The sequence below is a fragment of the Equus asinus genome, chromosome 20 (genome assembly GCF_041296235.1).
Source record: "Equus asinus isolate D_3611 breed Donkey chromosome 20, EquAss-T2T_v2, whole genome shotgun sequence".
Classification (NCBI taxonomy): domain Eukaryota; kingdom Metazoa; phylum Chordata; class Mammalia; order Perissodactyla; family Equidae; genus Equus; species Equus asinus.
In genome coordinates, this window is record NC_091809.1 from 22,591,576 (window position 1) to 22,618,964 (window position 27,389).

Sequence of the window (27,389 nt, forward strand, 5' to 3'; positions counted from 1 at the left end):
AGTACAGCCAGGGTTTTAATAAATGTTACTATTATTCCCCATGCCAACATGTGACACTGTCATTTGTGTTGCCTTCCCCCCTAGAATGTCAGCCCCACAGGGCAGGAATTTGTGACTGTGGTCACTGCTGTGTCTCTGACACCCAATCGGTTCTCAGTGTCTGTCCCCCGATGCTCAGGGTGTGTGGGCAGACTGTGCCCATGTGACCCAGCCCCCAGGGACCACACCACACAGGCTGCTTATAAAAACCATTTTAAATTAAAAAAGGAAAGAGGGATCAGTGCGCACAGACGGAAACAGACAGACAGAGGGCCCAGCCCTGTGTGCAATGTGGTCACCCCGCAACTGCATGGGCAGTGGCGGGGAGCTCCCAGGAAGGCCAGGGTGCTGGTTCTTCTGGCTGTGGCTTCAGGCCCCGTGGGCTCAGACGTCGGCCTTCCGGAAGCTTGCCCTGTGCAAGGAGTTCCTGGGGGATGAATGAGGTGGGTCAACATGGCCATAGGGCCCCCAACTCCACAATCCTCCCCAGCTCTCTTCCTCCTCCAGATCCTTCTAGGCTCTTCCCTATTCCTTTCATATCCCTTCTGATGCAGCTGTGGATTCAGATTCTCTCTTGGAATCCACCACCAAAGATATGCATTGGGCCCATTTTACAAACGTGGAGACTGAGGCTCAGAAACGTGATCTGGAAACTGATCCACCAGGATCCAAAGGGGCTGCCCAGAGCCTGCCTGTGCATCCGCATCCACATAGACACTCGCTTGTGCAAAGCTGCGAGTGCACGTGTTGATGTGCACGTGGACAACAGCCCCACCATGGGCCTGTCTTGGCCTGGCTCCTCTTGCCTTCTCTAGGGTGGGGGGCCGAGCAGGCACCTGAGGCTGGCCGTAGTGGGTGCCAGCAGCTGGGGCAGGCGCTGGGTGAGCAGCGGCTGCAGAGCCTCCCGCAGGCGGGTGTAGTTGCGTTCCAGCTCGCGGTGGTACTCCTTCTGGTCTGGCCCAATCAGGGCCTTGTTCTTCCGCAGGGCATCCTCACACCTGGGGGCCAGATGGCAGGAGAGGCTCAGGGGCTGACACTCAGGGGGGAAGGCAAGAGGGAAGGTGGGGGAGGCCCTGGGAAGAGCTAGAACGGGGGGTCTGATAGGTAGAGCCACCTTAGTGGGCATCAGGGAGGGAGGAGACCCCTAAGGGGGATGTGTACAGAGGGGCTGCCATAGGGGGTCAAGCTGATAGGCTGTGCTGGGGGTCAGGGAGGCAGAACGCCATCGGGGGGGCTGGGAGGGGCTGTCATGGGGGCCAGGCCTACTTCTTGCAGAAGTCCTTGAAACACAGCCGCAATTTATTGTGATGCCTGAAGAGCTTGGGGTCTTCAGGGATCTCTGTCAAAAACACCTGGGCCACCTCCAGGGGACCCTGCAGGGTGAGAGGGGCTCGTGAGGGTGTCTGCACAGCCCCCGGGGGGAACCCCGGGCAGCCTGCCTTGCCCCTCGGGCCGTGCCTGGTTCACAGTGGGCCCCACGGAGCCTTGGAGCACCATCTGTAGCATCTTGGCGTCGGGCGGGTCCTGCTCGGTGGCGAAGGCCAGCTCTCGAGTCTTCTTCTGCATGTCCTCAATGGCCACCTCCACGGGGGTCAGCACTGTCTGCGGGGCGGGGCAGGTGGCACGCACTGGCTGGGGCCCGAAGATGTCCTGACCCAAGCCAGCGCAGCCTGGACGCCCGCTGGGGGAGGGAGAGGGGTCTGTGGGGCCGTGTAATGACCAGGATGTGGGGGCTCCTGGCTCAGCTGCCTTTGTCTGGCTCTGGGGGGCTTTGGTGCGGTTGTGGTCCAGCCCGGGGTCAGCCTGGTCTGGAGGCAGAGCTTCGAGTCTGCAGACTGGGGTCTGGAGGGTGGACTGGGTGGTCGCCTCCCCATCCCGGGTGTGGGGTCCCTGGGCTTCCCTCCGTGGGAATGAGGTCCCCCCCACCTCCTCGCGGTGGCACACACGGATGCGCGTCTTGATGTAGGGGAAGGCGTGGTCCGTGCTGAGCAGCGTCTTGCGCTTGTGCTGCTCCGGGAGCTCGCCGTGCGCGCGCCCGTCGGGCGTGAAGGGCGTGCAGAAGAGGAAGGTGCGCAGACCGTAGTTGCGGTCGAAGTAGGTCACTCGGTCCTTGAGCTCGTAGGTATCAAAGTGCGGTTCCACGTAGGTGATCTGGATGTATGCCTGCGACGCGGCTCAGGGGTCAGCGCTCACAGCCCGGGGCGCACTGGCCTCCCCGTGGGGCCCCGGCCCTGGGGAGAGGGGCTTTGGAGCTCCCCGGGTCTGGGGTTCCCGGGTCTCCGTATGTCTGGATGCCTGGAAATCCCCTGAGGAAGAGGATTTGGGGTCCCCCAGGGAGGATGGCCGGGAGCCCTCACCTTCTGGGGGTCGAGCTTGGCCTTGTCCACGGGGTTCGAATCTTTGACAATCTCGACCACGTCCTCCCCGAACCTCTCCGTGTAGAACTCCTGTGGACACAGGGCGGGTTCAGGGTCGCACAGGGGCAGCCCCCGCGGCATCCCAGGGCGGCCCGGCCACCCCCCACCGCCCGGCCGTGCCTCCAGCCGGTGTGAGATCTCGGCCAGCTTCGTGATGGACGGCTCCTTGTACACGAACTCCTGCTCGTCCAGGTCGCCGAAGCGAGACCCGTAGAAGCCCACGCGGAAGTACGTCCCGAAGACGCGCTGGGGCTGCGGGAAGGGACGTGGTTGCCCGGGGGGGCCCCGCTGGAGGTCCCCCTGCCCCGGAGACGCGTGTCCTCGGGCCCCATGTGTGGAAGACTGGGCATGGGCGGGGGGACCCCAAGAACGTCACATCACAGGCACAAGCGGGGGACCTGAGACTGTCGGGGCATGGACCCAGGTGACCGCCAGCTGCCCGCCCCCTCGCTCCCTCTCCCCAGCCTGTCTCCCACCTGCCCCAAATCTTTGTTGTCATTTAACACAAGCCCCCAGTTTCTGATTCTCGTCTCGGCTTCATGTGCTTCTTCAGGGTCTGGATCCCACTGTGAAATTAGGACTGTGGCTCCCAGCTCTGTCCTCAATGCCCCCAAGGCTGGGTATATAGCAGGAGCTCAAACAATGCTTGAGTGGCTGAAGGGAGGCGCGGCCGGCCCTTGCTCTGGGACAGACTCTGGCTCCCTTGTTCCAGGGCAGCCCCTCCCTCCCACAGCCCTAAGTTGGGAAGGAGGGACCCCCACCCCCCGCCCCCGTCATGCCACCACCAGAAAGGAAGGCGGGCTCCGTGTTCACTCACCAAGGCAGATCCGGGCAGGGCGGGGCGGGCACCGGGAGATGGGGGGGCGGGGCAGAGAGACAAAGTCATGGGAGAGGTTAGAGGTCAGAGCCCCCACCCTCAGGGTCCTGGTTATGTGGCCCCCTGGAAACCATTCCACGGGCTGAGCCTAGAGATCATAGAGATCCGGGGAGGGAGGGGACCCGCCCGCCCCACCAGCCCCCCCCAGCCCTCCCGCCTCAGCTCTGGGTTCCTGCCATCTTTGGCCAGAACATTCTCCCCAAACTAGGAGATGCCTAAAAATAGACGCAAGTCGGGGAGAGGCGGGAAAGGGGGAGCAGAGATTCTGGGGGGAGCTGGGGAGACAGGGAGAGACAGAACAAGAGAGACACAGAGGCAGACAGACAGAGATAGAGAGAAAGAGCTAGATAGAGAGAGAGACAGAGATAGAAAGAGCCCAAGAGACAGAGAGACAAAGAGAAATCGACAGAGAGGGAGGGTGTTGGAGCCCCCCCTGCAGGCAGGGACCGAGCTGGCCCTGCCCGAGGGAGGGGTGACTCTCGGGAGCGCCCAGCCGGGTGAGTCATGGGCTGCCCTCCAGATCTGGGGCTTGGCGGGGAGGGGGGGGGGGCCAGGGGAAGTATTGGGGGTGCGTCACGGCCCCCTGCGCCCATGTGGCCAGGCAGCCGTGCTCCTCCAGCGCCCCCTGGTGGTCCCTGACCACGGCGGACCAGCTGTCGTGGGGCCCCCCCCACCCCAGGCAGGTGGCTCCAGCGGCTGACTCACCTCCCAGCCGGAGCTCTGTGGGGAAGAGAAGTTCAAAGTCAGCTGAGCCCGGGGGAGGGGGAGGGGGCGAGGGCGCAGGGTGGGGTCTGGGAGGGTACCCTGGGCCCACCTGGTGCATGATCTTGGTGAAGGCCTCCTGCAGTTTGCCGTGCACAGCGGCCAGCTTCTTGTAGTCACGGTGGGCTTCCAGGATGGGGATAAGGGTCTTGTAGACCTCGTTCACCGCCTCGTAGAGCCCGCCCTGGGGGTGGGGGCGCGTCAGGATTCCCAGCAGCCTCCCGGGTCTTCTCTCCTGCCTGGAACAGCCCTCCCTCTACACTCCTAGCCATCCTCCAGGGCGCCATCCTCTATCACCTCCTCCAGGAAGCCGACCCTGACCACCCCCACCCAGATGGGGCACCAGCCTTTCCACTTGGCCCCTACAGATCCCTCTGTGGTCTCTACCCGCTTACTGTGGACCAGGTGCTGTGTCTGTACTATACCCACTGGTGGGGAGAGCTGGAGTATTTCTATTCCTCAGAGGGGGACCTGAAGCTCAGAGACGCAGAGGGGCCCTCCAGGGCCAGGACCTGAATGTCAGCCCTCCTGGCCTGATCCCCAAGACCTCCAGGTCCAATTGCCTCCTGGCATGTGGCAGTGGCCTCTCCTAAGTGCCCTTCGCCCCCCGTCAGCGCCCGTATCAAGCCTGGCACACAGCTGACGCCCTGCAATGTTTGCTGACCGACTGTCAGAAGGTCTGTGTCTACTGTCAGACTCCAGCCAGGCGACAATAAGGAAAACAACATGGCCAGGGGGACCAGCACCACAGAAAAGAAATCTTGCGAGAAAACCTGACCCTGAATAGGAGTGGGGCACAGATCTAACTACCAGTTCCCAGAAATGTAAGGAACTGAGGAACAGGCTAAGTGACACCACAGGGACAGAGCAGCCCCGTGCAGGCCAGAAAAGCCCTTGGAACAAAGCCTGGCTCTGCAGCAAGTGAAATGCAACAAAAACCAACTGCTTTCATACAAACAGGGAAAATGGAGGAGAAAACCCCTTTACAACCGTGGAAAATAAAATTCCCCGGAGAACCGACCTAACAAGAAATGCATAAAACCGCTTTTGCAAAAAGAAGGGAACTGGGGAGCCAGCTCAGTGGCACAGTGGTTAAGTCCACACACTCTGCTTTGGTGGCCTGGGCTTCACCAGTTCAGATCCTGGGTGTGGACCTACACACCAGTCATCAAGCCATGTTGAGGCGGCATCCCACATACAAAGTAGAGAAAGATGGGCACAGACGTTAGCTCAGGGCCAGTCTTCCTCAGCAAAAAAAAAAAAAAAAAAAAAAAAGGAGGGGAACTGATGCCCCATTTCTTAATTCTCTTTTTTTGATTAAAAGAGACTTAAGAGACTTGTCCATCCCAGCCATTGTGGGTCTCCTCTGGATCCTGATTCAAACAAATGAACCACAAAAAAAATTCCTTTAAGCTAACCAGGGACCTCTAAGCATGGACTGGTACTCAAGAATTCCTGTAAACGTGGTCAGGCAGGATAAGAGTTGTATAAAAGGTACTTCAGCAGCCAGGGCTGCACAGAGAGGAACCTGTGGGTGTGACAGTGTGTTATCTGGGATTTGTTTTAAGCCGCGACTTCTCCGACTCTGATGCGCACAGTAATCTCTGAGACTTTGTGAAAATCCAGGGTTCCGAGCGCTTGGGGTCCTCATGACTGCATTTCTAACAAGCCCCGAAGGGATGCCCATGCTGCTGGTCCTCAGACCAAGTAGCCAGGACTTAAAAAACCTCCAGCCGAATGGTTACGTTCGGTTTCATCAATTTATGAAAATCGGAATCTTGTCTTTTTAGATGTCCAAAAAAAAATAATAATTCAGCAAGAAACAAACAAAAAACAGAAAACCAGAGGCAAAGAGGAGATGACACAGGATGGTAAATATAGGTGGTTGCTGAATTTGAGTGCTGGGGGTTGGGGTGGTGGGGGTACAACTTTCTTTTACATATGCTTGGAATTTTCTATAATAGAAAACTTTTTTTTTTTTTTTTTTGGTGAGGAAAATTGGCCCTGAGCTAATATCTGTTGCCAATCTTCCTCTTTTTGCTTGAGGAAGATTGTCGCTGTGCCAATCTTTCTCTATTTTGTATGTGGGGTGCTGCCACAGCATGGCTTGATGAGCGGTATGTAGGTCCAAGCTCAGGATCCGAACCCGCAAACCGCAGGCCGCCAAAGCAGAGTGTGTGAGCTTAACCACTATGCCACCGGGCTGGCCCCCAAAAACACTTTTTAATAGTAGCTAGATGTACGGAAAGCTTACTATATCCTGGCAGTGTGCAAGGGTTTTATGGGGAGAAAGGCAGTAAAGAGGGCAATTCTCGTTTTCCGTAATTCTCCTTTTCTTCACCCTGAGCCTCTGGGGGCAGGTACTGCCCCATCAGCAGATCCCTGATGCCACCCCGCCTGCGCCCCGTGTCCCCAGCAGCCCCGGGCCTCACCATGGTGAAGTAGGTGGCCGCCTGCTCCAGGAGCCCCACCAGCCCCAGCTCCGTGAAGTGCTTCCCAGAACAGAAGCCCTCCTCATCGGGTGACAGGATGTCATCGGAGATGGCTGACTCCTCCAGCACGTTGGACGAGATGTTCTGGGGCAGGAGGCGGCATCAGAGCTGGGTCCCCGCCCCACAAGTGCCACGCCCTGCCCGCCGCCCCCCGCCCCAGCCGCTCACCTGGAAGGACACGCAGCCCACGGGCAGGTGGCGGCTGTCCTCAAGCAGGGCCAGGTACTCGGCCACCAGGGCGGCCGCATGCACCATGCACTGGGCGGCCTCCGCGTGGTTGCCCAGCTCCGCGTGCTTGCCCGCCATGTTCTGCAGCCACGTCAGCCGCAGGTCCGGGGAGCCCTGGTAGCCCCGGGCAATCCTGGAGCGGGGTGGGCGGGGGGAGATGTCGGGGGACTCACCTGGACCCCCGCCCAGCCCATGCTTGTCCCCCCACCATCTGCCCCACTGAGCAGGCCATCTCCTCACCTGTCCATTCCTCACCTGCCCCCCAACTTGTCCATCCCCTCACCTGTCTCTCCCGCCTGTCCCCTCGCTGGTCCTTATTCTCATCTGTCATCTTCATCTAAGTGTTCCTCTGACCTCCTTTTTACTGTTCATTTACCTGCCCCCTCCCCTGCCCCCTCCCGCCCCCTCCCCTGTGTGCTTGCTCACCTGGTCATCTTCCGCAGTCTGCTCTCCTGGCCCCTCTTTACCTGTCCCCCTCACTGCCCTCTTGTCCCGGCTCCCTCCTCACGTCCTCACACATCTGCTCCCTGAACGCCTCACCTGTACATGAGGTCGATGAGCATCTCGGGGTCCTCCTGATGCTCCTTCATCTTCACCGTGTCCGTCAGGATCATGTGCAGGTTGAACATCAGGTCCTGGACCTGGGGCGGGGCAGCGGCGGCCGTGAGGGTGCTGGGAGGGGACAGGCGGGCCGAGGGGGCGGGGCGGGGGCCGCGGGGTCACCTGCTCGGCGAAGGTGCTGTCGCGCAGCCCCACGTCCTCCTCGGCATAGGTGAGGATGGTCTTGAGGGAACGGCGCAGGTGTTCTTCACTGAAGTTCTGTGTCGTCCCCACCAGGGATGAAAGCGACATGGTCACCTGCATCTTCACGCGAGCGAAGTTCTGCGGGGGCAGGAGGGAGGGCACAGCTGGGGGCCGGGCCCCTCATGCCAGCACAGGTTCGCCCAGTCACCTCACCCCTCTGCCCCGCCGCCCTCCGTCTGCCATGCCAGGACCCCCCGGCCACCGCCCTCCCGGGGCCTCCCAGGGCCTCACGGGCCCCCACGCCCCGCCCCCACTCACATTGCCGATCTCGAAGTTCTGGCGCATCAGGAGGTAGAGCGAGGCGCTCGCGTGCGTCCGGATGGCGCTGACGCGGCTGCCGCAGTGTCGCAGGAGCCTCAGGCACAGGTCAGCACACAGCTCCGTGTCCTCCTCAAACAGCAGCTCTGGGAACTGCCCCCCAGGGTGGAGACACACGCGGGTCAGCCCCTCCCCGTCCTGGCTCAGGGGCATCTGTCTGTGTCCCGCCTTGCTTGGCCAAGCACAGCTCTGGAGTCAGGTGTGGGCTGAAGCCCTTGCTGTGTGACCCTGGGTGAGCGACTCCGCCCCTCTGATCCTCAGTTCCCACCTCTGTAAACTGGCTAAGGAGCGAGTGTCTGCCTCATGAAGTTGCTGAGTACACAGTAGCTGCTCAATAAATGAGCTGCGACCATTCTTCTAGAACTGTGGCTGGCAAGTGGCGCTCACCTTGGACACCAGGGCCCGCTGTGTGGCCAGGCCATGCTGCAAGAAGAGGGCGCTCTGGGCACTGCCCAGACTGTACAACACGACCTTCAGTACTGCGCCCAAGATGCTCTCCCGGGCCTCAGACAGCATCACCGTCTGGGGTGTCAGAAATCCAGCCGTTAGAGACCAGGGTGGTTATGATGTCAGAGAAAGAGGGGGATTACAGAGTCAGAGACCACACAGCACTGTGGCAGCATCAGAGGTCATGGAGATGCTGGATCAAGCCCTACCTGCACAATGATCTCCAATGTATCCAGAACCACCAGGCTCGCCTCAGTTGCCAGGTTCCCGTCCACCAAGGCCTCATGTTCTATTTCATCCTTGGTCCTGGAGGGGACGGGAGGGGCTTGAGGGCCCTCTCAGGAGCAGACCCCACCCCACGGCTGAGGTCTCTCCCCCTCCCTTGGCTGCCCCAGAGGTGCTGGTCCTCTGTCAACAGGTGTGACCCAGGAATGACTTCCCACCCACACCCACTTGTCCACGCGGTCTGAGGTTTGTTTCCAGTGCGTGATGCTCTTGCGCCAGCGTACGTTCTCCTGGTTCCCAAACGGGCTCCTCTCTGAGATGCGGAGGCCCATGTCCACAGAGGCGCGAAAACATAAAGATGCGGGTCATTAGGGGAGGCGCACGGGGGCAGAGATACACAGATGGGATAACCCGTGAGGACCTGGGTGACGTGGACGCTTGCTGAGTGGATGCACACAGCCAGACAGGAATGACACGTGACAACAGACAGGGAACACGGACACACGTGTGTACGGGGATGACACACGGACTTCATTCCGAGAAAAGTGAGCTGGACAGAGAGGTAGGGATGGGCCTCCGTCTTTGGGTCCCTCGGACACAGGCTGGGAGCAGCCGGGTGGGGACATGCGCAGGGGACGTCTCCCTCTCACCACGGCTCCGTCGCACCATCTCCTGTCTCGCTCCGATGGTGCCCAGGATGGCTTCCTCCAGTCGAGCTTTCATGTCCAGTGACTTCTTGAAGGTGAGGCTGTTGATCCTCTCAAAGGCCTTTTTCCCCTGGGAGGGCAGAGAACAGGTTCAAGGCTGACTCGACCCTTTTCTGTGGCTAGCCTGGTCTGCTTCTTCCAGCCCTTTCCGACCTCGGGACGCTGTGCTTGAAGACACAGTTCTGCCCTTTACTGCAAGCTCTCGGCACCTTCCAAATTCTATTCGTGAAGACGACTCTCCCTTTTCTCTTTGGCCCAGCACAGAAACAGTCCACACCCTTCCCTTTGGGAACTGGGGCATGAAGACAGTCCACCCCTTTGGCCCCATCCCACAGCACCCCAGAGCCCCAGATGCATGCTCGGCCTGCCTCCTGCGCCCTGGTCCCCTGCCTGCCCCCTCGAACCTTGTACTCGAAGGCAGCCAGGCAAAGGTACAGCAAGTCCAGGAGACGCCCCAGCTGAGGCAGGGCCAGGTCTGCAGCCCAGCGCTGCAGGAGAGCTGGCTCGGCATTCTTCAGGACCCACAGCACACACACCAGCAGGGTGCGGCTGGACTCAGCAGACAGGGGACAGCCGGAGCGGGAAGCCTGGGGCCGGAGAGGGGGCAGGGAGCTCAGAAGCAACAGAGACATTTTCATTTTCTCCATATTAAGAGAAGACTTGGCCGATGGGTAACTTCGATTACCGGGGTGGATGGTGTCTCTGGGGGCCAGCCCCGTACTCACCGTCGCTGGGCCCTGGGAGATGCTGGCCCGGGAACCAGGGGCCAGGGGGCCACCAGCGATGGCCATGGCCACTGAGGGGTTGATGGTGCCTCCAATGTCCCCTTCTCCTTCTGTGTCCGAGTCGAGCATCGAGGCCAGTCTTGACCGTTGACCTGGACCCTCTGTGGGGAAGGGCAGAGGGAGAGAAGAATGGGGCCTTGGTAACTGCTATCCCTCTGTCTCAAATTTCAGCTCAAATGTCACCTCCTCAGGGAGGCCTTCCCTGATACCACCTCCCAGACCAGGATGTGACTCCAGTTATTTACTCCCAGAGCTCATTTATTGGCCTTGAAATTAGATACCCTCACTGTGTAATTGTTGGGAAGATCCACAGAGGCCTGGACTGTATCTGCTCTGCCCACTGCTACATGCTCAACACTTACAACATGGCCTGGCCCACAGGAGTAGTCATTGTAAAGATGATGACAATGACAACAACGACAGCAATAATAATAAATGATGTTGCTATTATTATAGCATCCATTGGCACTGAGCATCTCCTATGTGCCAGGTGCTGTTCTAAGCACTTTGAAAATATTAACTCTTACCCTTCAAAACAACCCTATGAGATAAGTACTTTTATCCCCCCTACTACATAGATGAAGAAACTAAAGCACAGAGAGGTTAAGTTACTTCCCTGGGGTCACCCAGTGAGTAAATGGTAGAGGTAGGATTTTAACCTAAACAGTCTGGATCCAAAACCTATGATCTCAAAAGAGTACCTCTTACCTCCCCACCAAAAAAAAAGTCTCACCAGAGAGAGGAGGTGCCAACAATATAGAATGGGCCTCACCTAGAGATTCTTGAAACAAAAGGTCGACTGAGTCTAACTAAAGCTCCAGCCCAGCTTAACCTAGCTCAGCTTCTCACTGGATGGGGGTGATCGGCCCCATATCCCATCTGCCTAAGAGGGAAAGAGTAACCCTCACTGGGGAAGATGACAATGCTTCCATCCCGAAGGCTCTTTTACAGACGATGTCCAAAATACAACACAAAATTACAAGACACGAGAAGAGGCAGGAAAATACGATTGATAAGAGGGAAAAAGCACGGAGACAGCCAAAAGTTAGCAAACAAGGACTTTAAAAGCAAAAGTAGAGAAAAAGATGCACAAAAATGGGTAAAAAGATGGAGAGTTTCAACAGAGAATTGGCATCTATGAAAAAAAATCAAAGGGACATTTTCCAGCCAAAAAATATAACATCTGAAATTCAGAACTCAAAGAATGCGGTTGACAGCAGATCGGACACAGCAGCGGACAGAAGTAGTGAACTCAAAGACACGTGCACAGGACAGGTTTCCCAAATGAAGCAGAGAAAAGAGAACATGGTACAGCAGACATGTGTGACATCAAAGGTCTGACATACGTGTAATTGGAGTCCCCGAAGGAGAGAAGCGAGAAAACGAGGCAGAAAAAAGAATTCAAGAGATAATGACTGAGAATTTCCCCCAAATGATGCAGGGCATCAATCCACATACCCTAGGCCCATGCTTCTGAGCACTGGACATACGTCCCTCAGTTGTGCCAACGAACGTGCAAACGAGCGAATGAATGACCACCAGGCTCCCAACACCCTCACCCCGATGTTCCCCCTCGACCCCTCCTCATGTTTTCTCTTCTTAGAGGATAATAAATGTTATAATAACATCTCCCATTTATCGTGGGCTGACAGTACCCCAGTACGACACTTCCCCACATTTTCACATAATCCTAGGATGTAGTTGGTGCTACCACTGTCCCCATTTCATAGGTGAGAAACCTGAGGCTCAGAGAGGTGAATGGTCTGCTTGGGGCCAGGAGGAAGGACTTTTCTTTTGAGGAAGATCAGCCCTGAGCTAACATCTGCTGCTAATCCTCCTCTTTTTGCTGAGGAAGACTGGCCCTGAGCTAACATCTGTGCCCATCTGTCTCTACTTTATATATGGGACACCTACCACAGCATGGCATGCCAAACGGTGCCGGTGAACCCTGGGCCGCCAAGAAGCGGAACGTGCATACTTAACCACTGTGCCACTGGGCCAGCCCCAGGAGGCAGGACTTGAACCCACTCCTCTGACCCTAGCGCCCGTGCTTTTGTTCCTAACCCTGCTCTCGCACCTTTCCTGCCCTGAGCCTTGTGTGATTAACAGGCCCCTGGATCGCGACCCCGTCCAGCCTCGGCCCACCGACCAGCAAAGTCGTGCAGCCGTGGCAGCGTGTCCCGGGCGAGTGACAGCAGGGGCAGGTACAGCTCGGCCACACGGGCCTTCACGGTGGCATCCGTGTAGCGGGGGTCAGCGTCATGGCCACAGAGCAGGCTGTGGACAGCACTGATGGCCTTCTTGTGCAGCAGGGACACCCTGCGGGAGAGGGACGTGCTCAGGACGGAATGGACGTGGCTTCTGGACCGTCCCGCCGCCCCGGGGCCAGCCGGGGCCGGGGCTCACCCCTCGGCCTCAGGTTCCAGGGCCAGCGCCAGCTCCGTGAGCAGGAGCCCAGCCAGGAAGTGCTGCTGCCGGAACGGCCCGCTCAGCTCAAACATGCTGGTCACCTTGGGGTCTGGGGCCTGGCTGGAGAAGGTGGAGCTCTGCAGGGGGCGGGGCGAGAAAGCAGGAATGGCAGGGGGCCAGGGCTCAAGGGTCAGAGGTGAGCGATTGGGATTAGCTCATCTGGAGGTGACATGGATATCGAGTTGGAGATCAGAGGTGAGAGACTGGGGTCAACCTATCTGTGAGGGGACAGGGTCTGGGGTCAAAAGTCAGGGGTCTGAGAAACAGCAGATGGAACGCTTGGCTGGGAGTTAGGATTCAGGGGTGAGAAGTTAGAAGCTGGTCCTCCCAGGAAACTGCCAAGAATGAGGGGTCAGAGGTGAAGGGTCAGGCCCCTTGGACAGTAGCTTGCTGTGAAATGGACAGAGACGAGGAAACCCTAGAAGATGGGTTGAAAGTGAGAGGTCATAGGTCAAGGGGAGGGGCCATGGGTGAGGCCAGCCCACCTGGGAGGTGGTAGAGGATATGGAGGGCGAGGGCGAGGCCGGGGGAGACAGGGGACAGCAGGGGAGGTTGAGGGTCACGTAGTGCTCATGGCTGCACAGGATACGGGTGAAGTCCATGCGCAGGGTCAGCAGCGCCACTGGGTTGGGGGCCGATAGCAGCCGCGTGGCCACCTGCCGAGGAAGGGGTCAACGGGCGACTTTTTGTAAATGTCCACCCACCAAGCCTACCACCCGCCATGGCACCCGCAGGGGCGCCTTCCTGCCACGCCCATCCCTACCTGCTTGTAGTGGGCCCGGACCAGGCTGAAGACGAAGCCACGGTCCGTCAGCGACAGCAGGTCACTGAGGAAGAAGGCCAGGCTGGCGTTGAGGCGCTCGGCCAGCTCTGCGTCCTGGGGACACCGGGCCCGTCAGCCCACGCCCGCACACCCCGGCAAGCCTCAGTCCCCGCCCTGGGCCTGGCTCTCGCCAGCGTCCCCAGAGACCTCCAGGAGCCGCATCCCTGCCCCAAAGCCCTGGGGTTCTTGACGTGCCCCCATCTCCGGGCTCTGGACACCCCCAGCCTTCCTGGTTGTCCTCCTCCCTCTGTCCCTTTCATCCCCACACTTAGGTGTCTACACTCCACAGGAATTCGCTCAGGAAACTATTTTCTTTTCTTTCTTACTAGATTCCAGTAACACAACACAGATCGGGGCTGACTCCCTGCTAGACCCTTTCTCCCCATCTCTCCGAGAATTGAAACCCCCACCAGAGCTCAGAGCTGGGTAGAGACTACATTTCCCAGCCTCCCTTGCAGCTGAGAATAACCACATGACCACATTCTGGCCAATGGGATTCGAGGAGAAGGGATGTGGCCACTTAAACAGAAGGTCCTCCGGTTCCCACTGCCTGCAACACCTGATGTGGCTGCCGCCACATGAACCACGATGGCCAGGCCCACACTGTGGAGCCCCCCGCAGCCCACTTATGCTCAGGAATAAACTTTGCTCTCATTTAAACCACTTGTGATGGTGCTCGAGCAAATTACCCTCCGCCCTAACTGATAACACCCTCTGCAATCCTTTAATGAGCATCTACTATGTATCAAGCCCTGTGTATGGGACAGACGTGGTCCCTGCTGCTTGTCCAGCTAGCTCACATTCTCATGTAGGGGGAGAGAGACAATCAACAAAAGGATTCCAGATAGTTCTATGTGTTTAGAAGACAACAGAACACATAGAAGCCCAAAGGATGAGAAAGAGCCGAGGGGAGAAAGGCATTCTAAGGAGAGGGAACAGTACGTGCAAAGGCCCTGGGGCAGGATGTGTGTGGCAAGTGTGAGGAACAGCAAGGAGGCTCTTATGGCTTCAAGGCCTAGCTGGCACTTGTTCTTTCTCATGAGCCACTCCATGGCCTCACAAGTCAGCCTCAGTGGCCCTCAGTTCCCCATAACCCAAGAAAGAAAATACAAAATCCACCAGAGCTCTGAGTCCTCATGGGACAGAGAATGGGTCTGCCTTGTGCATGGAGCCTGATACAGTCAGTGCTGGATAACTGTCAAGTGATGGAATGAAACAGCCGTGGCCCGTCCCCGATGCCCCACCAGCAGCTGCACGATGCTGCTTCTCAGGGGGTGTGTTCTTCCCAGAGCCCTTCCTCGGGGGGTTTCCTCACAATCTGGGTCAGCCCCTGGGGATATCGGCCCTTGGGGAGGCTCCAGGGAAACAAGGTCGAGACCTTAGAGACCAGCCCAGAGGTCGAGCGAGATTGCACAAGGGCCAGCTGGGGCTGGACCGGTGTTTCAAAGATCTAGAAAGTTCCTACCAAATCCAGAAGTCCCATTTCTCTTTAAAAATCAGACGTTCTGACCCCGGCTAATGGGCACACACCCTCTGGGCCACGATAAGCCCCACTCTCCCAGCTGAAGCTGGTGGTGAGGGTGTGAGCTCGTGGCTTGGGTTCAAAACCCCATTCTGCCCCGTCCCAGCTGTGTAGTCTCAAGTTGTTACTCAGTCATTCTTTGCCTCAGTTTCTCCATCAATCAAATGGAAGTAACAATAACACTAACTTCATAGGGTTGTTGGGAAAATTTAATGATGTGATCCCTCTAAAGTGTTTAGATACACAGAAAGTGCTCAATAAATGCTCCATATTATTACTTTTATCATTATTATTAATGCCTGCTTAGTTCCTACGGCCATTGGAATTAGCGATCCAGAACCTGGACAATTGTCAAGGTCTCTGAACTTCTATGTCCATTTATTGAGCACTTACTATATACTGGCACTGTGGTAAGGGCTAATGGATCTGCCCTGTCACACCCCTGCCTTCACCAACTCCCACTCTCCCCATGCTCACTCCATTCCAACCATACTCATCTCCTCACTGTCCCTCTAACAGACCAAGATGGTCCTGCCTCAGGGCCTTTGCACTTGCTGTTCCCCCTGTCTGGACCGCTCTTCCCTCAGACATCACCTAGATTGCTCCTTCGCCTCCTTCAAGCCTCCCGCTAAAAGTCAGCCCCAGGAGGATGAGGATTTTGGTCTCTTTTATTCACACCTGTGTCTGTAGCACCAAACACAGGACTGGGCACACAGTAGGTGCTCAAGAAATAGATGCTGAAGGAACAGGCCGATCCTGCAAATGGGCTTTGTGGTCTCGCAGCCAGGTGGCCCAGGGCAGAATTGCCGCCCCTGCCTGGCTGGCTCTACATCCTCCCTCGAGCCCCGCCCCTCACTGAGGCTCCGCCCCTTCACCTTGTGGACTCGGGTGATGACCTCCAGGCCCACAGAGCCCACCAGGGCTGCGATGTCATCCAGGAAGCGCCCAGGGAAGCGCAGCTTGCGGGGCGTGTCCAGCCGCTGGCCCAGAAGCAGATGCAGCGTCATGCTCTTCACCTGGGGGCAGGGCGAGGCAGGGGCGGAGCTTGAGGGGTGTGGGTGGGTGGGGCCTGCCAGACGGAGGCAGGGCTTGAGGAGTCCTGATTGGTGCTTCAGCAGCAAGGGAGGCGGGCATCAGGAGCCCTGGGTGGAGCTTAAGCCCCATAATTAAGGGCTGAGGGTGGGGCCTGACGGCTGTGGGCGGGGCTTGCAGGCCATGGGCAGAGCCTGAGTGGGTCCCAGGCAGCGTGGACGGTGGGAAGGCTGAGGGGGTGTGGGAGGGGCTAGAGCAGGCCTCCTGGGACGATGTCTGTGGGCAGGCTGGAGGGTGAGTTGTAGCCAGGAGGGGTCATTCAAGGTACCTCTTGAAGAGTTTGTGGGGTGTCAAGTCTGATCACATGGGTTTCCCCCTCTCTCTGGGGATATCTCTTGGAGGGGTCTCCTCGCTGGTTAGCGGTCTTTCACTCCAGACAGCCTCAGAGGGAAGGGGGGGGTCTTCTCTTGGTAGAGGGGGTCTCTCCAGGGAGAGATCCCTTTAGGTAGCCCTCATCTCTCTCTCTTGGGGGGCGCCTCTTGGGGCTATTTCTCTGGGGTCTTGGGGCTATTTCAGGAGGCTTCTCTCCCCAAGAACAGGGTCTCCCTGGGGGCTTCATGCTTCCCAGCAGGGAGGAGGGCGTCTCACCATGAGCTGGAAGAAGAACCAGGCGTGTTGAAGGATGGCCTCGCGCACGGTGCTGCCACTGACCACCCACTGAAGAGCCAGCTCCTCGTGAAGCAGCTGGGGGCAGGGGCAGGGGTCACAGAGAGCAGAGGAGCCTGCCCCGAACCCCCCTCTGGAGCCATGACAGCGGAGGATGCAGCCAGAGGGCTTGGGGTTAGAGCGGTGGGAGGCCATGCAGGAGGAGAGGGTGGGCAGAAAGGGTCGACGTGCCTTTTCCCCAGCTCTCCAGACCCTGCTGGGCTCAGGGGGAACCGGAGCTCTGGACCCCTCTGCTGGGGGCCAGGCCAAAATTGTGCCACCCACCCCCTGCCTCCCACTACCTTCTGCACAGTGGGTCTCGGCTGGGTGGCTGGTGGGGCCAAGGAGGAGCCCTCGAAGTAGGAGGAGGGTCGGCTAGAACAGTGGTCGATGGCCTATGATGGGATGGGATGGAGAGGATGGGATGGCGAGGGACGTTAGCGTGGGCGCAGGTGGTGAGGACAAGGAAGAGAGACGATTGGAAGGAGACAGATGAAAGACGTGTCCATGTGGACGGGCAGGAGGGGCACAGACAGAGGGAGCCGTGTTAATAAAGACAGAGGTGAGTGGGTGTGGATGGAGGGCAGAATATGCTGTATGAGATGAGAGTCACAATGAAGAGGATGTGGACAGGAGACGGCGCAGAGAGAGAGTGGTCAGACGAGGTGAGCACGAGTGTGGGTGAGGGCGGGGAGTGTGAGCAAGTGAGCGAGTTCAGGGGTGGACGGAGGAGGCGGAGGGCACGAAGGTGCAAGAGGAGAAAGAAGAGGAAGAAAGATAAGGACAGCAGAGGTGAAACGGGGATGAGAGGCAGTGAGACAGTTGAGCGGGCCCCGGGTTCCAGGCCTGGCCCCCTCCAGCCTTGCGTGGGGCCTCGCTGGGCCTCACTGTCCCCATCTGTGCAATGGGTAGGGGCTCAAGCTCCACTCTCCTCTCCTCCTTTGGTGGGCCGGAGGTGAGGCCGCCAACAGGGAGCGGAGTCCAGTGACGGAGCGGCCCTGAGACCCGCCCAGGCCCCTGCCTCGACCCCGGAGGCCCCCCAGCTCCCATGGTCCCAGCCACACGCCCTGGCTCCTCGGCACACACCAGATGGCCCATCAGCTGCAAAGGCCAGCATCAGTGCCACCTCCTGCCCAGAACGCCCACCCTCCTACCACCTTGTCACCCCTTATCTGTTCTTCAAGGCCAAGTCCTGTTAAAACTGCTGGGGGCACGGCAGGGCCTGTGAGCCTGGATGCCCAGCAATCCCAGAAGGCTGTCCCACGGTCCCCTTGCGCACACTGCTCACAGCCACCATGTGGCGCAGGTTGTCCGGGTGATGGGTGCAGAGCTGGGACACGGCCGGGTGCCAAGTGTGCAGCAAAGCCACCCCTGCGGCCCCTCTTGCTGCCTAGGGGCCTCCAAGTTTGTTCCCACCTTTTGCACGTGCTGTTCCCTGAAACACCCACTCTTCTCTTGCAGGCTCTGTCTCACCCTCCAGGTTCCAGCAAAAATGTCACCTCCCTAGAGGGGCCCCCCCAGACCCCCCGGAGGGAGGCTGGTGGTCCTGTGCTTGTTCCTTTGAAGCATTTTCACTCATGCACTTACACACCCGTGAGTGTTGGACCTGCGTCCATCTCCCTGACTAGCCGGCCGCTCAGGGGCGAGGCTGGGCCGAGGATCCATCCCCCTCCAGCAGATCCCGCCCTCATTGCCCCAACCCCTCCCAGGCTCGGGACCGCTGCACTGAGCACTTGACTTTGAGTCTTCCCCGCATCTGAAAATTCAGAGCTGGGGGCGCAGGGCAGAGCCAGGACTCAGACCCAGGTCTGTCGGCAAAGCTCCTCCCCAAGCCAGGTGCCTGGGAAGGGGCAGAGGAAAGGGGGCTGCCCAGAGGGGTCCCTCTCTGCCTGGAACAGGGTCGGGGAGCCCAGAGGCTCAGTTCCGCCCCCTTGGCACCTTGCTATGTCAAGGGGACAGTTGAGAGTGGATTAAAGAAAGAGATTAGGGCATGCGGGCAGTGAGGTTATAGTGGCTGGATTTGAGTATCATTTGCATGCTATTTGCATACCACCCTGTCTCTTCTGTCTCTGCCTGAGGCTGTGGTCTGTGTGGCAGCCAAAGGTGATTAAGATGACCCTGAGATGCCTATAATACCGACTCCACAGCCCCAAACAAAGGCAGGAGGGGTCTGCTGCTTCCTTCAGGCAGCCCCCCTAGGTTAGTTGGCCACAGACAGGAAGGTGGGAGAGCTCATGCCAAGGTGCGGTCACAGGCGTGCAGGGGCAAGGGGGGTGGGCACCTGTCTGGGGTCGGCCCCACAGTAAGGGGGTGCTCGGCGCAGCACAGCCCTGCTGCCTCCTGGAGCATAAGCAGAATTCACCCAGGAGTGTGAGCGGTCGATGCCCTGGAGATACACGGGTAAGAGGCAGGAGCCATGGGCAGAGGGCGGGAAACCAGCTGAAACACCAAGCCTGGTCACTGCCCTGGACCATACATGTGCCGCACGGGCACCTACACACAACCTGGGAAATGTGTGTGCAAACACATGCACAGACGCATGTGTATATGCATTCGTGTATGTACGCCCATGGAGCGCACATGTATACGCACCGCCTCCAGATGTGCACAGAGAGCACGTGTATACACACCCATAGGTGCACGGAGTGCACATGTACAGGCGCCCGTGTACACAAGTATATGGATATGCGCCCATGTCCGTATGCTCGTGGAGTGCAGGTGTATATGTGCCTGTGTACACGTGTGCATGGAGTGCGTGTGTATGCGGAGTGCACGTGTAAATGCGCCATGCACACGTGCATGGGGTACACACATACATGCACCTGCTGCACTACGTATACCCGGCTCTTTTTCAATCAGGCCACGCTCCGGCCACCCAGCCTTGGGTCAGCCTCGGAGTGTGAAGCCCCGCGCAGAGCCTGAGTCGCAGCCCCCAGCCTGTGACAGCCCTGCTGCAGAGTCAAGCTGTCGTCCGTGCTGTCGCTTGTGTTGTGTCCTGTCCGCCGTCAACACTGAGATCCTTCACCCACCCGCCTGGCAGCCACAGCCACTGAGGCTGGAGATCCCAGGGCCCCCCTGCCCTACCTTGCTGGCCAGGATGCGGGAGACCTCGTCGTCCACGGAGCCAGGGGCCACGGCCAGGTCAGGATTGCTGCTGCTGATGCTCTTAGAGCGGGCCAGGTAGAGGCTGGCGGGGCGGCCAGGCCCCCGGGCCAGCGTGGTGGACTGCACTGTCACCGGAGGGGCCCCTTAGGATGGAGGGAATAAGGTCAGTCACCTGCCCACCTGTCCTGATGACCCCCTGCCCCTTCCTGGTGAGTCATGCTTCTTTTCCGAGCCTCCAGGTTCCTCATCTGTATGTGTATGACAACGGCTGTGGCCTCCCAGAGATTTTGGGGAGATGGAAAGACACTGAGAACAGTGCCAGGCACATAGTAAGGACCCACAGGGATCAGGGGTTATTTATTTATTTTTTTGAGGAAGATCAGCCCTGAGCTAACTGCTGCCAATCCTCCTCTTTTTGCTGAGGAAGACTGGCCCTGAGCTAACATCCGTGCCCATCTTCCTCTACTTTATATGTGGGACGCCTACCACAGCATGGCATGCCAAGCGGTGCCACGTCTGCACCTGGGATCCGAACCAGGGAACCCTGGGCCGCCGAGAAGAAGAATGTGCGAACTCAACTGCTGCACCACCGGGCTGGCCCCAGGGGTTATTATTAATTATGTAGCACATGAAACAAAAATCCAACTTTATTGCATGCTTGCTGTACGAAGCATATCACACAGATTACTATGTCATTTACTATCACCAGTACCCTCGGTGGGGGGGGGGGGTACCATTATTATCCTCATTTTTACAACTGGAAAACAGGCCCAGAGAGGTAAAGTCACTTGCCCGGGGTCACAGCGCTTGTAGGAGGCAGAGCTGGGATTCAAACTCAGGCAGCCCAGCTTGAGTCCCTGCTTCAAGCTACCTAAGACACTTGTTGACTGGCTGAATCAGCTGTCAGTCAAGCATACAAAGACCAGACCCCTAGGGTAGGGCAAAAGTGAGCAAGACCGTGTCTCTTACAAGTTGTCCAAACCGATCAAGGCCTGTGAGGCCTCAGGGCCTTGGCACATGCTATTCCTTTTGACTAAGATATCTCCTCCGAGATACTTCCTGTCCGCCAGGGTCTCCCACCAATACTCACCGCCCGGGAGGCTGGGCTCGGTGCCAGGCAATCGGAAGGCATAGTGGACATAAGCAGCCAGCAGCGGGCAATGACCACGGGCATCCTGGGCAGCTTCCAGGCTCCGGTGGACAAGGCTGACTACATGGGCCATTGCTTCAAAAGCCCCACGACCTAGGTTTACTGCCGGGCAGAGCAGGGGTCAAGGTCAAGGTCCGGGGCCTCCTACCTTCCCAAGGAAGAGACTTTAGGGTTCAAGGGGTCATATGGCCATTAAAGAGTCCCAGGGGACTTGCTCTGGACCCCGGCTGCTGGGGGCCATTTTCCAGATGGGGAAACTGAGGCCAGAGAGATAAATGGGCTACAGGTGGTCACCCAGGAACAGACTGAGGGGCCATTTTCCAGATGGGGAAACTGAGGGCTGAAGCCATGTGGGCTCACCGATCTGGCCACCGATGATCGGGGGTCGCACGACGAGCCGCACGAGCTTGTCCAACACGTGGTGGGAGAAGGCGACCAGGGGCTCGGGGCTGGCAAGGCGCAGAGCCGCCAGGCTGGCCCGCAGCTCCTGCTCCACGGTGCCCTCGCTGAGCACGGCGTCCTTGAGCCGGAAGGGGAAGGCCCCCTCCTCCAGGACGTGCACCAGAGTGAAGAACTTGTCCAGGTGGGGGTCCTGGAGGGGACCAGGGGTGAGCGGCCGTGCCAGCCTCGGGTCCAGGAAGGCCTCGGGGATTGCACAGGGGGCAAGGGACGAACGAGGGCCACAGAGGGCCAAAGCCCCAGCCAGGATGGCCATGGACACGGCCGACCCCGCCTGAGTCAGCAGCTTCCCTGGGAGCCCAGCAGCTGACCGAAGTCATGTCCGCGGCCGAAGGCCAGCCCTCCCTGGGGAGCGGGAATGGCTGCCCAACCCCGGGGCCGGACTCCGGGGTTCCCACCCCCTCCCCCACTACCTGGGGGTGCACGGACGACACCGCCGTGAGCTCCACGCTGAACACGCCCTTGTGGCCATCCACCCAGCGCATGCCCGGCAGCGCCACCTGTGGGCGGGACGCACCGGTGGGCGCTGGCCAGTCCTCCCCCACCGATGGGGTGACCGATCAGCTGGCCATTGCGACACTGTGGGCTACTCACGGCCTCGTTAGGGGAGCAGCCGGGCACCCTGGCCCCGGCCCAGCCCAGGGTGGGGGGGCACATGGGACAGAGCACTCCGGGGGTGCACTGGGCAGGCTGGACGCCCAGGACGCTAACAGGGAATGGAGACCAGAGACCCGGTGTAAACATTCCTGGAGGGAACAGCATTGCAGGAGGCCCCAAGGTCCCAGGGGCATTAATGAACAGCTCGAGGGCGAGTGGGAGGGTGACAGGGCATGAATGGGGGCAATCAGCCCAGAAGTACTCCTGGGGGGCAGTGACTGGGGGGCAGGCAAGGCCATTCTGCTGCGGAGGCCTGGAGCCAGAGGCCGTGGGAATCCTAGTGGGGGGAGGGGAGCGCAGTAGCTGGGGTGTTAACAAGGCTGGGACGGTGAGGACAGGGAGGGACACACGGGGGGCAGTGGGACACGCAGAGGCAATAATGGGGTGATGAGGCAGCCAGGGCCCTGGAGGCCCTAATGGAGGCCAGCACGGCTCCCAGGGGCATTGATGGGAGCAAGGCGGGGCCGTGAATGGGGGACCATGCGGCAGGAGTGCTCCTGGGGGGCCACGGCAATGGGAGGCAGGGGTCCAGGGTACTTACGTCCGGTGTGAGCACGGAGTAGCTGGGCGGGGGCTGGTCCACGGACACAGGGAGGCAGAAGGGGCCGGTCCTCAGGCGGCCGTGCTGCAGCAGCGGGATCCACTGGGGACAGGCTGGGGGTCAGGGGGCGCCGGGCAGGGCCCGGAGCGCTGGGTTGGGGGGTGCAGGCTGGCAGGGGGTGGGCTTACCGTGAAGCCCACGGGCGTCTCCAGGGCCGTGCCCGGCCGCGGCTGGCAGCTGATGTGGTAGAAAGTGAACAGCAGGTGGTGGTTGTCGGTCACGCAAGCCGGAAGCCGCAGCTTGAACTCCTCGTAGAACTCGGGGGACCTGGGGAGCCGGGCCAGGGCTTCTGTGGGGGCTGGGCTCCTCCTGGGTGCCCCAGCCCCTCTGCCACGTGCTCCCCCAGTGCTGTCTCTGCCCCCTGCCTGGGATCCCCCATTAGTGCTCCGGAACCTGCCCCTCCCTCCCCTCTTCCCTGCCCCTCGCATCCCCACCGCATCCCTGCGTCCCTACCGTGTCCCCGTGTCCCCCCATCGCGCATACTTGTTGTGGTAGACCACCGGTGTGAAGGCCTCGCGGGTGAACTCGCTGCAGCTGGACTTGCCAAAGATGACCTGAGGGGGTGGTGGCATGAGGGGCCCGCCGGGGACGCCCCCACCGCCCGCCTCCCCTTGGCCGGCACACCACTGACCGGCAGGGCCTGGCTGGGGTCCTCGCCCGCCATGTACTGGACTCGCACGGCCAGGTTGCGCACGGAGCCCTGGCGGCTGCTGAAGTTGAGGCTGTGCGGGTACACGAACAGCAGGTTCCTGCGGGGACGGGGGCGCATCAGAGCGGCAGGTCCCTGGAACCAGCCCCGCCTGGGACGCGGGAGGGCCAGCGGCCACGCGGCTGGGACACTGAGGCTGGGTGAGGGGCGAGGATGGGCACCGGGCGGGAGACGGGAGTGGCAGAGAGTGGCGGACAGACGGGCACCCTCAGAGCACAGAGGGGGGCTCTGGGGGCACGAAGGGGCACGACGAGGTGGAGGGCAGGGGAGAGATGGGTGCTCAGGGCCATGGCTCCAAGAAGGTGACCCAGGCGGCCAGCGGTCAGGCCCGAGCACCCTCACCTGGTTCAGGGGCCGGATCGTTCTTCCCCCAGGAGAGGCCACTAGAGTGATGTGGCCTGTCTCTCAGGTGGGGAAACTGAGGCCAGAGTCGGCGGTAGGGGCCGGGCTGCAGCCAGAGTTCTGCCTCCCTCTCCCAGGGGCAACTCTGTGCCAGCCCCACCCTCCCTCTGGGCCTCAGTTTATCTGTACAATGAGGACATCGAGCCTCTGTACCGAGCCTTCATAACACCAGCGATGGTAAATGACCACAATAGTTGCACCAAACACAAATGTGGCACCAACTGTGTGCCAGGCTCTGTTCTAAGCACTCGACGTGAAACAGCTCAGTGACTTCTCCCAAGCAGCCTGGGAGGCAGGACTAATGTCACCTCCTTTGACAGGCAGGGAAGCTGAGGCACCAGCCCACAGTCATCCAGGAAGCAAACGAGTAGTTAGCGCTGACCTGGGGCATGTGTGGGTCCTGGAGTCAGGCCGTGTGGCCTTGGGGGAGTGTCTGCCACCCGCACCTGCTCCCCCAGCTCGCGAGCAGGCCAACAAAGACCCCAGTGTCACAGGCTTGTAGGAGGGAACTGTTCCATTCGGGCAGCTGGAACAGCTCAGGGGAAACCAGGGGGAAACCGAGGCTCAGAGCCTCAGGGTCCCAGGGGCCTGGGCTATGCTGTCCCAGTGCCCTCAGCCCACAGCTGGCCGAGCCCCAGCCGGCGTGATCCCAGCGTGGCCCAAGTGGACATTCACCTAACGCAACTGTCGCGCCACCACCAGGCCCTTGCACAACACCGGACACCTGGTTGTCCAGTTAACAATTGACCAGGAATTGGGGGGGCTGTGGGGACATAAAAGGTGGCGGCAGTGGCACTGTGGCCGCGCCCCCGGAGCCTCAGCCATGCCCATGCTCATGCTCTGCCTGCTGTGCGCCCTGGCAACAGTGGCTCGGCCTGTCTCTGCGGCTCCCAGGGGCGGCCAGGAGCCAGCACAACAGGAGGAGTTGACCCTCCTCTTCCACGGGGCCCTGCAGCTGGGCCAGGCCCTCAACGGCGTGTTCAAGACCACGGAGGCACAGCTGATGGAGGCCGGGCACAGCCTGGGCCTCTATGGCCGTGCACTAGGGCTCCTGGGGCAGGAAGTCAGCCAGGGCCGGGATGCAGCCCGGGAGCTACGAGCAAGCCTGTCAGAGTTGCAGGTGGGCATTGCAGTTGGGGCGTTGCGGGGTGGGTAGGAGTCTTGCAGTGGAGTTATGTCTAGGATGACCCACTGTCTGAATTTGCCCAGGCCTGAGGGGATTCCTGGAATTGAGGGCTTTCAGTGTTAGAATCAGGCAAGTCCCAGGCAAATAAAGACAAGTAGGTCAATCTACTAACGCCCACCACTATCGACCAGACGGAAGAGAATGCTCTACAGCTGCAAGCAGAGGCTGCAGCCCAGGCGCTGGGGGAGGCAGCCCAGGGACAGCAGGAGCTGCGGGAGAGCATGCAGGGGCTAGATGCCCGGCTGAGGGGCGCCCAGCTGGGACATGCCCGCCAAGAATTGGAGGCCTTAAAGGTAAGGGGCTCCCAGCCCTGGGGGAGTCGAGACCCCGGTTCCCAGCCAAAACTTGCTTCTGAACCTTGAGGCCCACAGACCTCTCCCCCAGGTCAGCCTTCCAGCGCCATCGCAAAACCCACACCCCTTTGCATGCCTCAGTTTCCCCATTTGCAAATAAGGACAACAACTGACGTGACATCAGAGCAGAGCCAAGGACTCAGTGCAGACAAAACAGTCAGCCTGGGGCAGGGTGCATGCGCTTAGTTACTCAATAAACGCGCACGATTAGAGTAACTGGCAGCGTTTCTTGAGTACCGATAAGTCCCCAGCACTGGGTACTCCTCGAGAATCTCTATCATGCTCCTGAGAACCCCATGAAGCCAGTCCTATTTCATCCCCATTTTACAGACAGAAAAGTTGAGGCCGGAGAGTGGCAGCGACTTGCAGGGTCACGCAGACACAATGGGGGGGGGCTGGGCAGGGTCGGGGGATGGATGGGAGGTGAGACGCCCCCAGCTGAGGTTTCTGTGCTGACCCTACAGGCCCGCGCCGATAAGCAGAGCCACATCGTGTGGGTCCTCACGGGCCATGTGCAGCGGCAGAGGCAGGAGATGGCGGCCCAGGAGCACCGGCTGCGACAGATCCAGGAGAGGTGAGCCTGGCGGGGACTGGGGGCGTGGGGTGCACAGGGCAAGAGCACGGGGGCCCCCTCGCCTCGGCTGAGCCTCATCTCCCCCTCAGGCTCCACACAGCGGCGCTCCCCGCCTGAGCCTGCCCAGGCGGAACTGAGGACTAGTCATGCACCAAGAGATGCTTCCAGGTCTCACGCGGCCCCACACGGGAGGAGCCGCCTGGGCCCGCGGGTCGGCCAGGGCACTCGGCCCCGCTTCCAGCTACGGAGCAGAGACGGGAGCAGATGGGGACGCAGGCAGAGGACATGCCCCATCGAGGAGGGGAACAGGAAGGCCATGTGCCCCTTTGTGCCCACACACCCATTAAAGCAGAGCAGTGGCAGCACCCCTGGGTGTCTGTGTGTGTCAAAGGGAACCTCCCTCTGCATGAGACCCGAACACCCCCCCATGCCAGCGCCCAGCTAGGCCGCCGAGGCCATACCTGTAGCTGGTGTGGGGGGCGTAGACCTCGTGGGCCGGGAACTCCAGGATCTCCTTGGTGGGCCGGCCCCTGGGGTCTGGGTAGGGCTTCACATGAAGCAGCTCCGGGGAGAGGCAGAAGTGGGGGTTCTCGGGGGCCGGGGAGATGTCGATCTTGAGCTGGGCTGAGGAGGGGGCAGCTGGTTAGCACCTGCCTGGGAGCCCCTCGGCCAGGCCCCACCCTCTCTGGGCTTCAGGGTCAGACGCCCTCTGGTGGCTCTGTCCTTTAGGTGCTAAGGCCAGAAGATGCCCTCAACTCGTGTCTCTTGCCCCCATATTGGATCAACTCTGCCCTAGGACCCATGTCCCAGTGGCCACCATCCCCCATTTTACCACCGATCCATCTTATCTATTGTTTGTCCTCTGTGGGCCCCATTAGCGATCCAGCCCCTAAAGTCAGGAATTTGTCTCTCACGGTCACCATTGGATCCCCAAAGCCTTGCACAGCAGGTGATCAGAATGGGTTTGTTGAGTGACTGCATGAGTGACACCTCTTATTTATTGGTGCACCACGCACCGGTCACGGGCCGTAGGCGCCGCAGGAGAGACGACGGGCGTCGCATGTCAGCCAGAAACTTGAAGAGGTCCTCGTCACTGAGCCGCTCAGCTTCCTGCACCAGACCCGCCCCGTCAGCCGGGGCTGAGGGGCTGGGGGTCCCCGGGGCCTATTGTGGCCACAGAGGAGTCATGGGGGGGTGTCCCTGGCTGCCCTTCCCCCTGGCCACGACACCTGCTTAAAGAAATTGGTGACAGTCAGCGTGGCTGGGCGGAAGCCGGAGAAGCTGCAGGCGTCGTCCCCGCTACTCGTGCGGTCCTGGGGCCCCCGACGGCGGCGGTCAGTCCAGGTGGAGCGACGCTCTAGGGGAGGCGGGGTCAGTGATGGAGGGCACAGAGATGAGAGACAGAAGTGGGGAGGGAGGGGCGGTGCTCCAGGGGAGGCGGGGTCAGTGATGGAGGAGACAGAGATGAGAGGCGGGGACTCAGCCTGTACCGAGTCCAGCCAGCAGAGGGCGTCGCTCCCCTCCCCGTAGCCCCTCCCCCG

General features: G+C 59.9%; 2 protein-coding genes across 11 annotated transcripts in view; one reads left to right on the plus strand and one right to left on the minus strand.

The window, feature by feature from the left end:
• Positions 1-236: 236 nt before the first annotated feature.
• Positions 237-27,389, minus strand: part of DOCK6 (dedicator of cytokinesis 6) — a 39,249-nt gene continuing 12,096 nt past the window's right edge. The window contains exons 12-50 of one of the 9 annotated variants that reach the window (XR_006516242.2): positions 27,078-27,205; positions 26,865-26,958; positions 26,310-26,472; positions 23,256-23,373; positions 23,108-23,178; positions 22,753-22,891; positions 22,565-22,666; positions 21,780-21,866; positions 21,268-21,499; positions 20,848-21,009; positions 19,737-19,900; positions 18,934-19,038; positions 16,955-17,047; positions 16,596-16,691; positions 15,791-15,931; positions 13,334-13,447; positions 13,056-13,226; positions 12,508-12,647; positions 12,251-12,420; positions 10,042-10,202; positions 9,721-9,903; positions 9,260-9,386; positions 8,838-8,922; positions 8,594-8,690; positions 8,325-8,459; positions 7,878-8,030; positions 7,539-7,697; positions 7,356-7,456; positions 6,756-6,948; positions 6,528-6,671; positions 4,148-4,279; positions 4,039-4,053; positions 2,577-2,702; positions 2,397-2,486; positions 1,966-2,202; positions 1,498-1,720; positions 1,306-1,412; positions 876-1,037; positions 237-466 (exon numbers count right to left, since the gene is read on the minus strand). Coding sequence is in view for 7 of the 9 variants with exons in the window: in XM_044752300.2 (XP_044608235.2) it covers positions 424-466; positions 876-1,037; positions 1,306-1,412; positions 1,498-1,641; positions 1,966-2,202; positions 2,397-2,486; positions 2,577-2,702; positions 4,039-4,053; positions 4,148-4,279; positions 6,528-6,671; positions 6,756-6,948; positions 7,356-7,456; positions 7,539-7,697; positions 7,878-8,030; positions 8,325-8,459; positions 8,594-8,690; positions 8,838-8,922; positions 9,260-9,386; positions 9,721-9,903; positions 10,042-10,202; positions 12,251-12,420; positions 12,508-12,647; positions 13,056-13,226; positions 13,334-13,447; positions 15,791-15,931; positions 16,596-16,691; positions 16,955-17,047; positions 18,934-19,038; positions 19,737-19,900; positions 20,848-21,009; positions 21,268-21,499; positions 21,780-21,866; positions 22,565-22,666; positions 22,753-22,891; positions 23,108-23,178; positions 23,256-23,373; positions 26,310-26,472; positions 26,865-26,958; positions 27,078-27,205 (5,084 nt within the window). In the remaining 2 variants the exon portion in view is untranslated. The other 8 variants (XM_044752300.2, XM_044752302.2, XM_044752301.2 and 5 more) reach the window with 8 other exon arrangements.
• On the plus strand, positions 23,401-26,280 carry ANGPTL8 (angiopoietin like 8). 2 transcript variants are annotated; one of them, XM_070492052.1, is made up of 4 exons: positions 23,401-24,855; positions 25,053-25,214; positions 25,739-25,848; positions 25,949-26,280. In XM_070492052.1, exons 1-4 carry the CDS (start codon positions 24,559-24,561, stop codon positions 25,983-25,985), a joined length of 606 nt encoding a protein of 201 aa, XP_070348153.1. In that variant the 5' UTR covers positions 23,401-24,558; the 3' UTR covers positions 25,986-26,280. The 2 variants fall into 2 exon arrangements, with proteins under 2 accessions (XP_070348153.1, XP_070348154.1); XM_070492053.1 differs by having other exon boundaries at positions 23,404-24,855; positions 25,938-26,277.

Coding starts and splice junctions, on each gene's coding strand:
- ANGPTL8 (XM_070492052.1), top strand. CDS start 24,559: ATGCCCATGCTCATGCTCTGCCTGCTGTGCGCCCTGGCAACAGTGGCT. Junction 24,856..25,052: donor CAAGCCTGTCAGAGTTGCAG/GTGGGCATTGCA, acceptor ACTATCGACCAG/ACGGAAGAGAATGCTCTACA. Junction 25,849..25,948: donor CTGCGACAGATCCAGGAGAG/GTGAGCCTGGCG, acceptor GGCTCCACACAG/CGGCGCTCCCCGCCTGAGCC.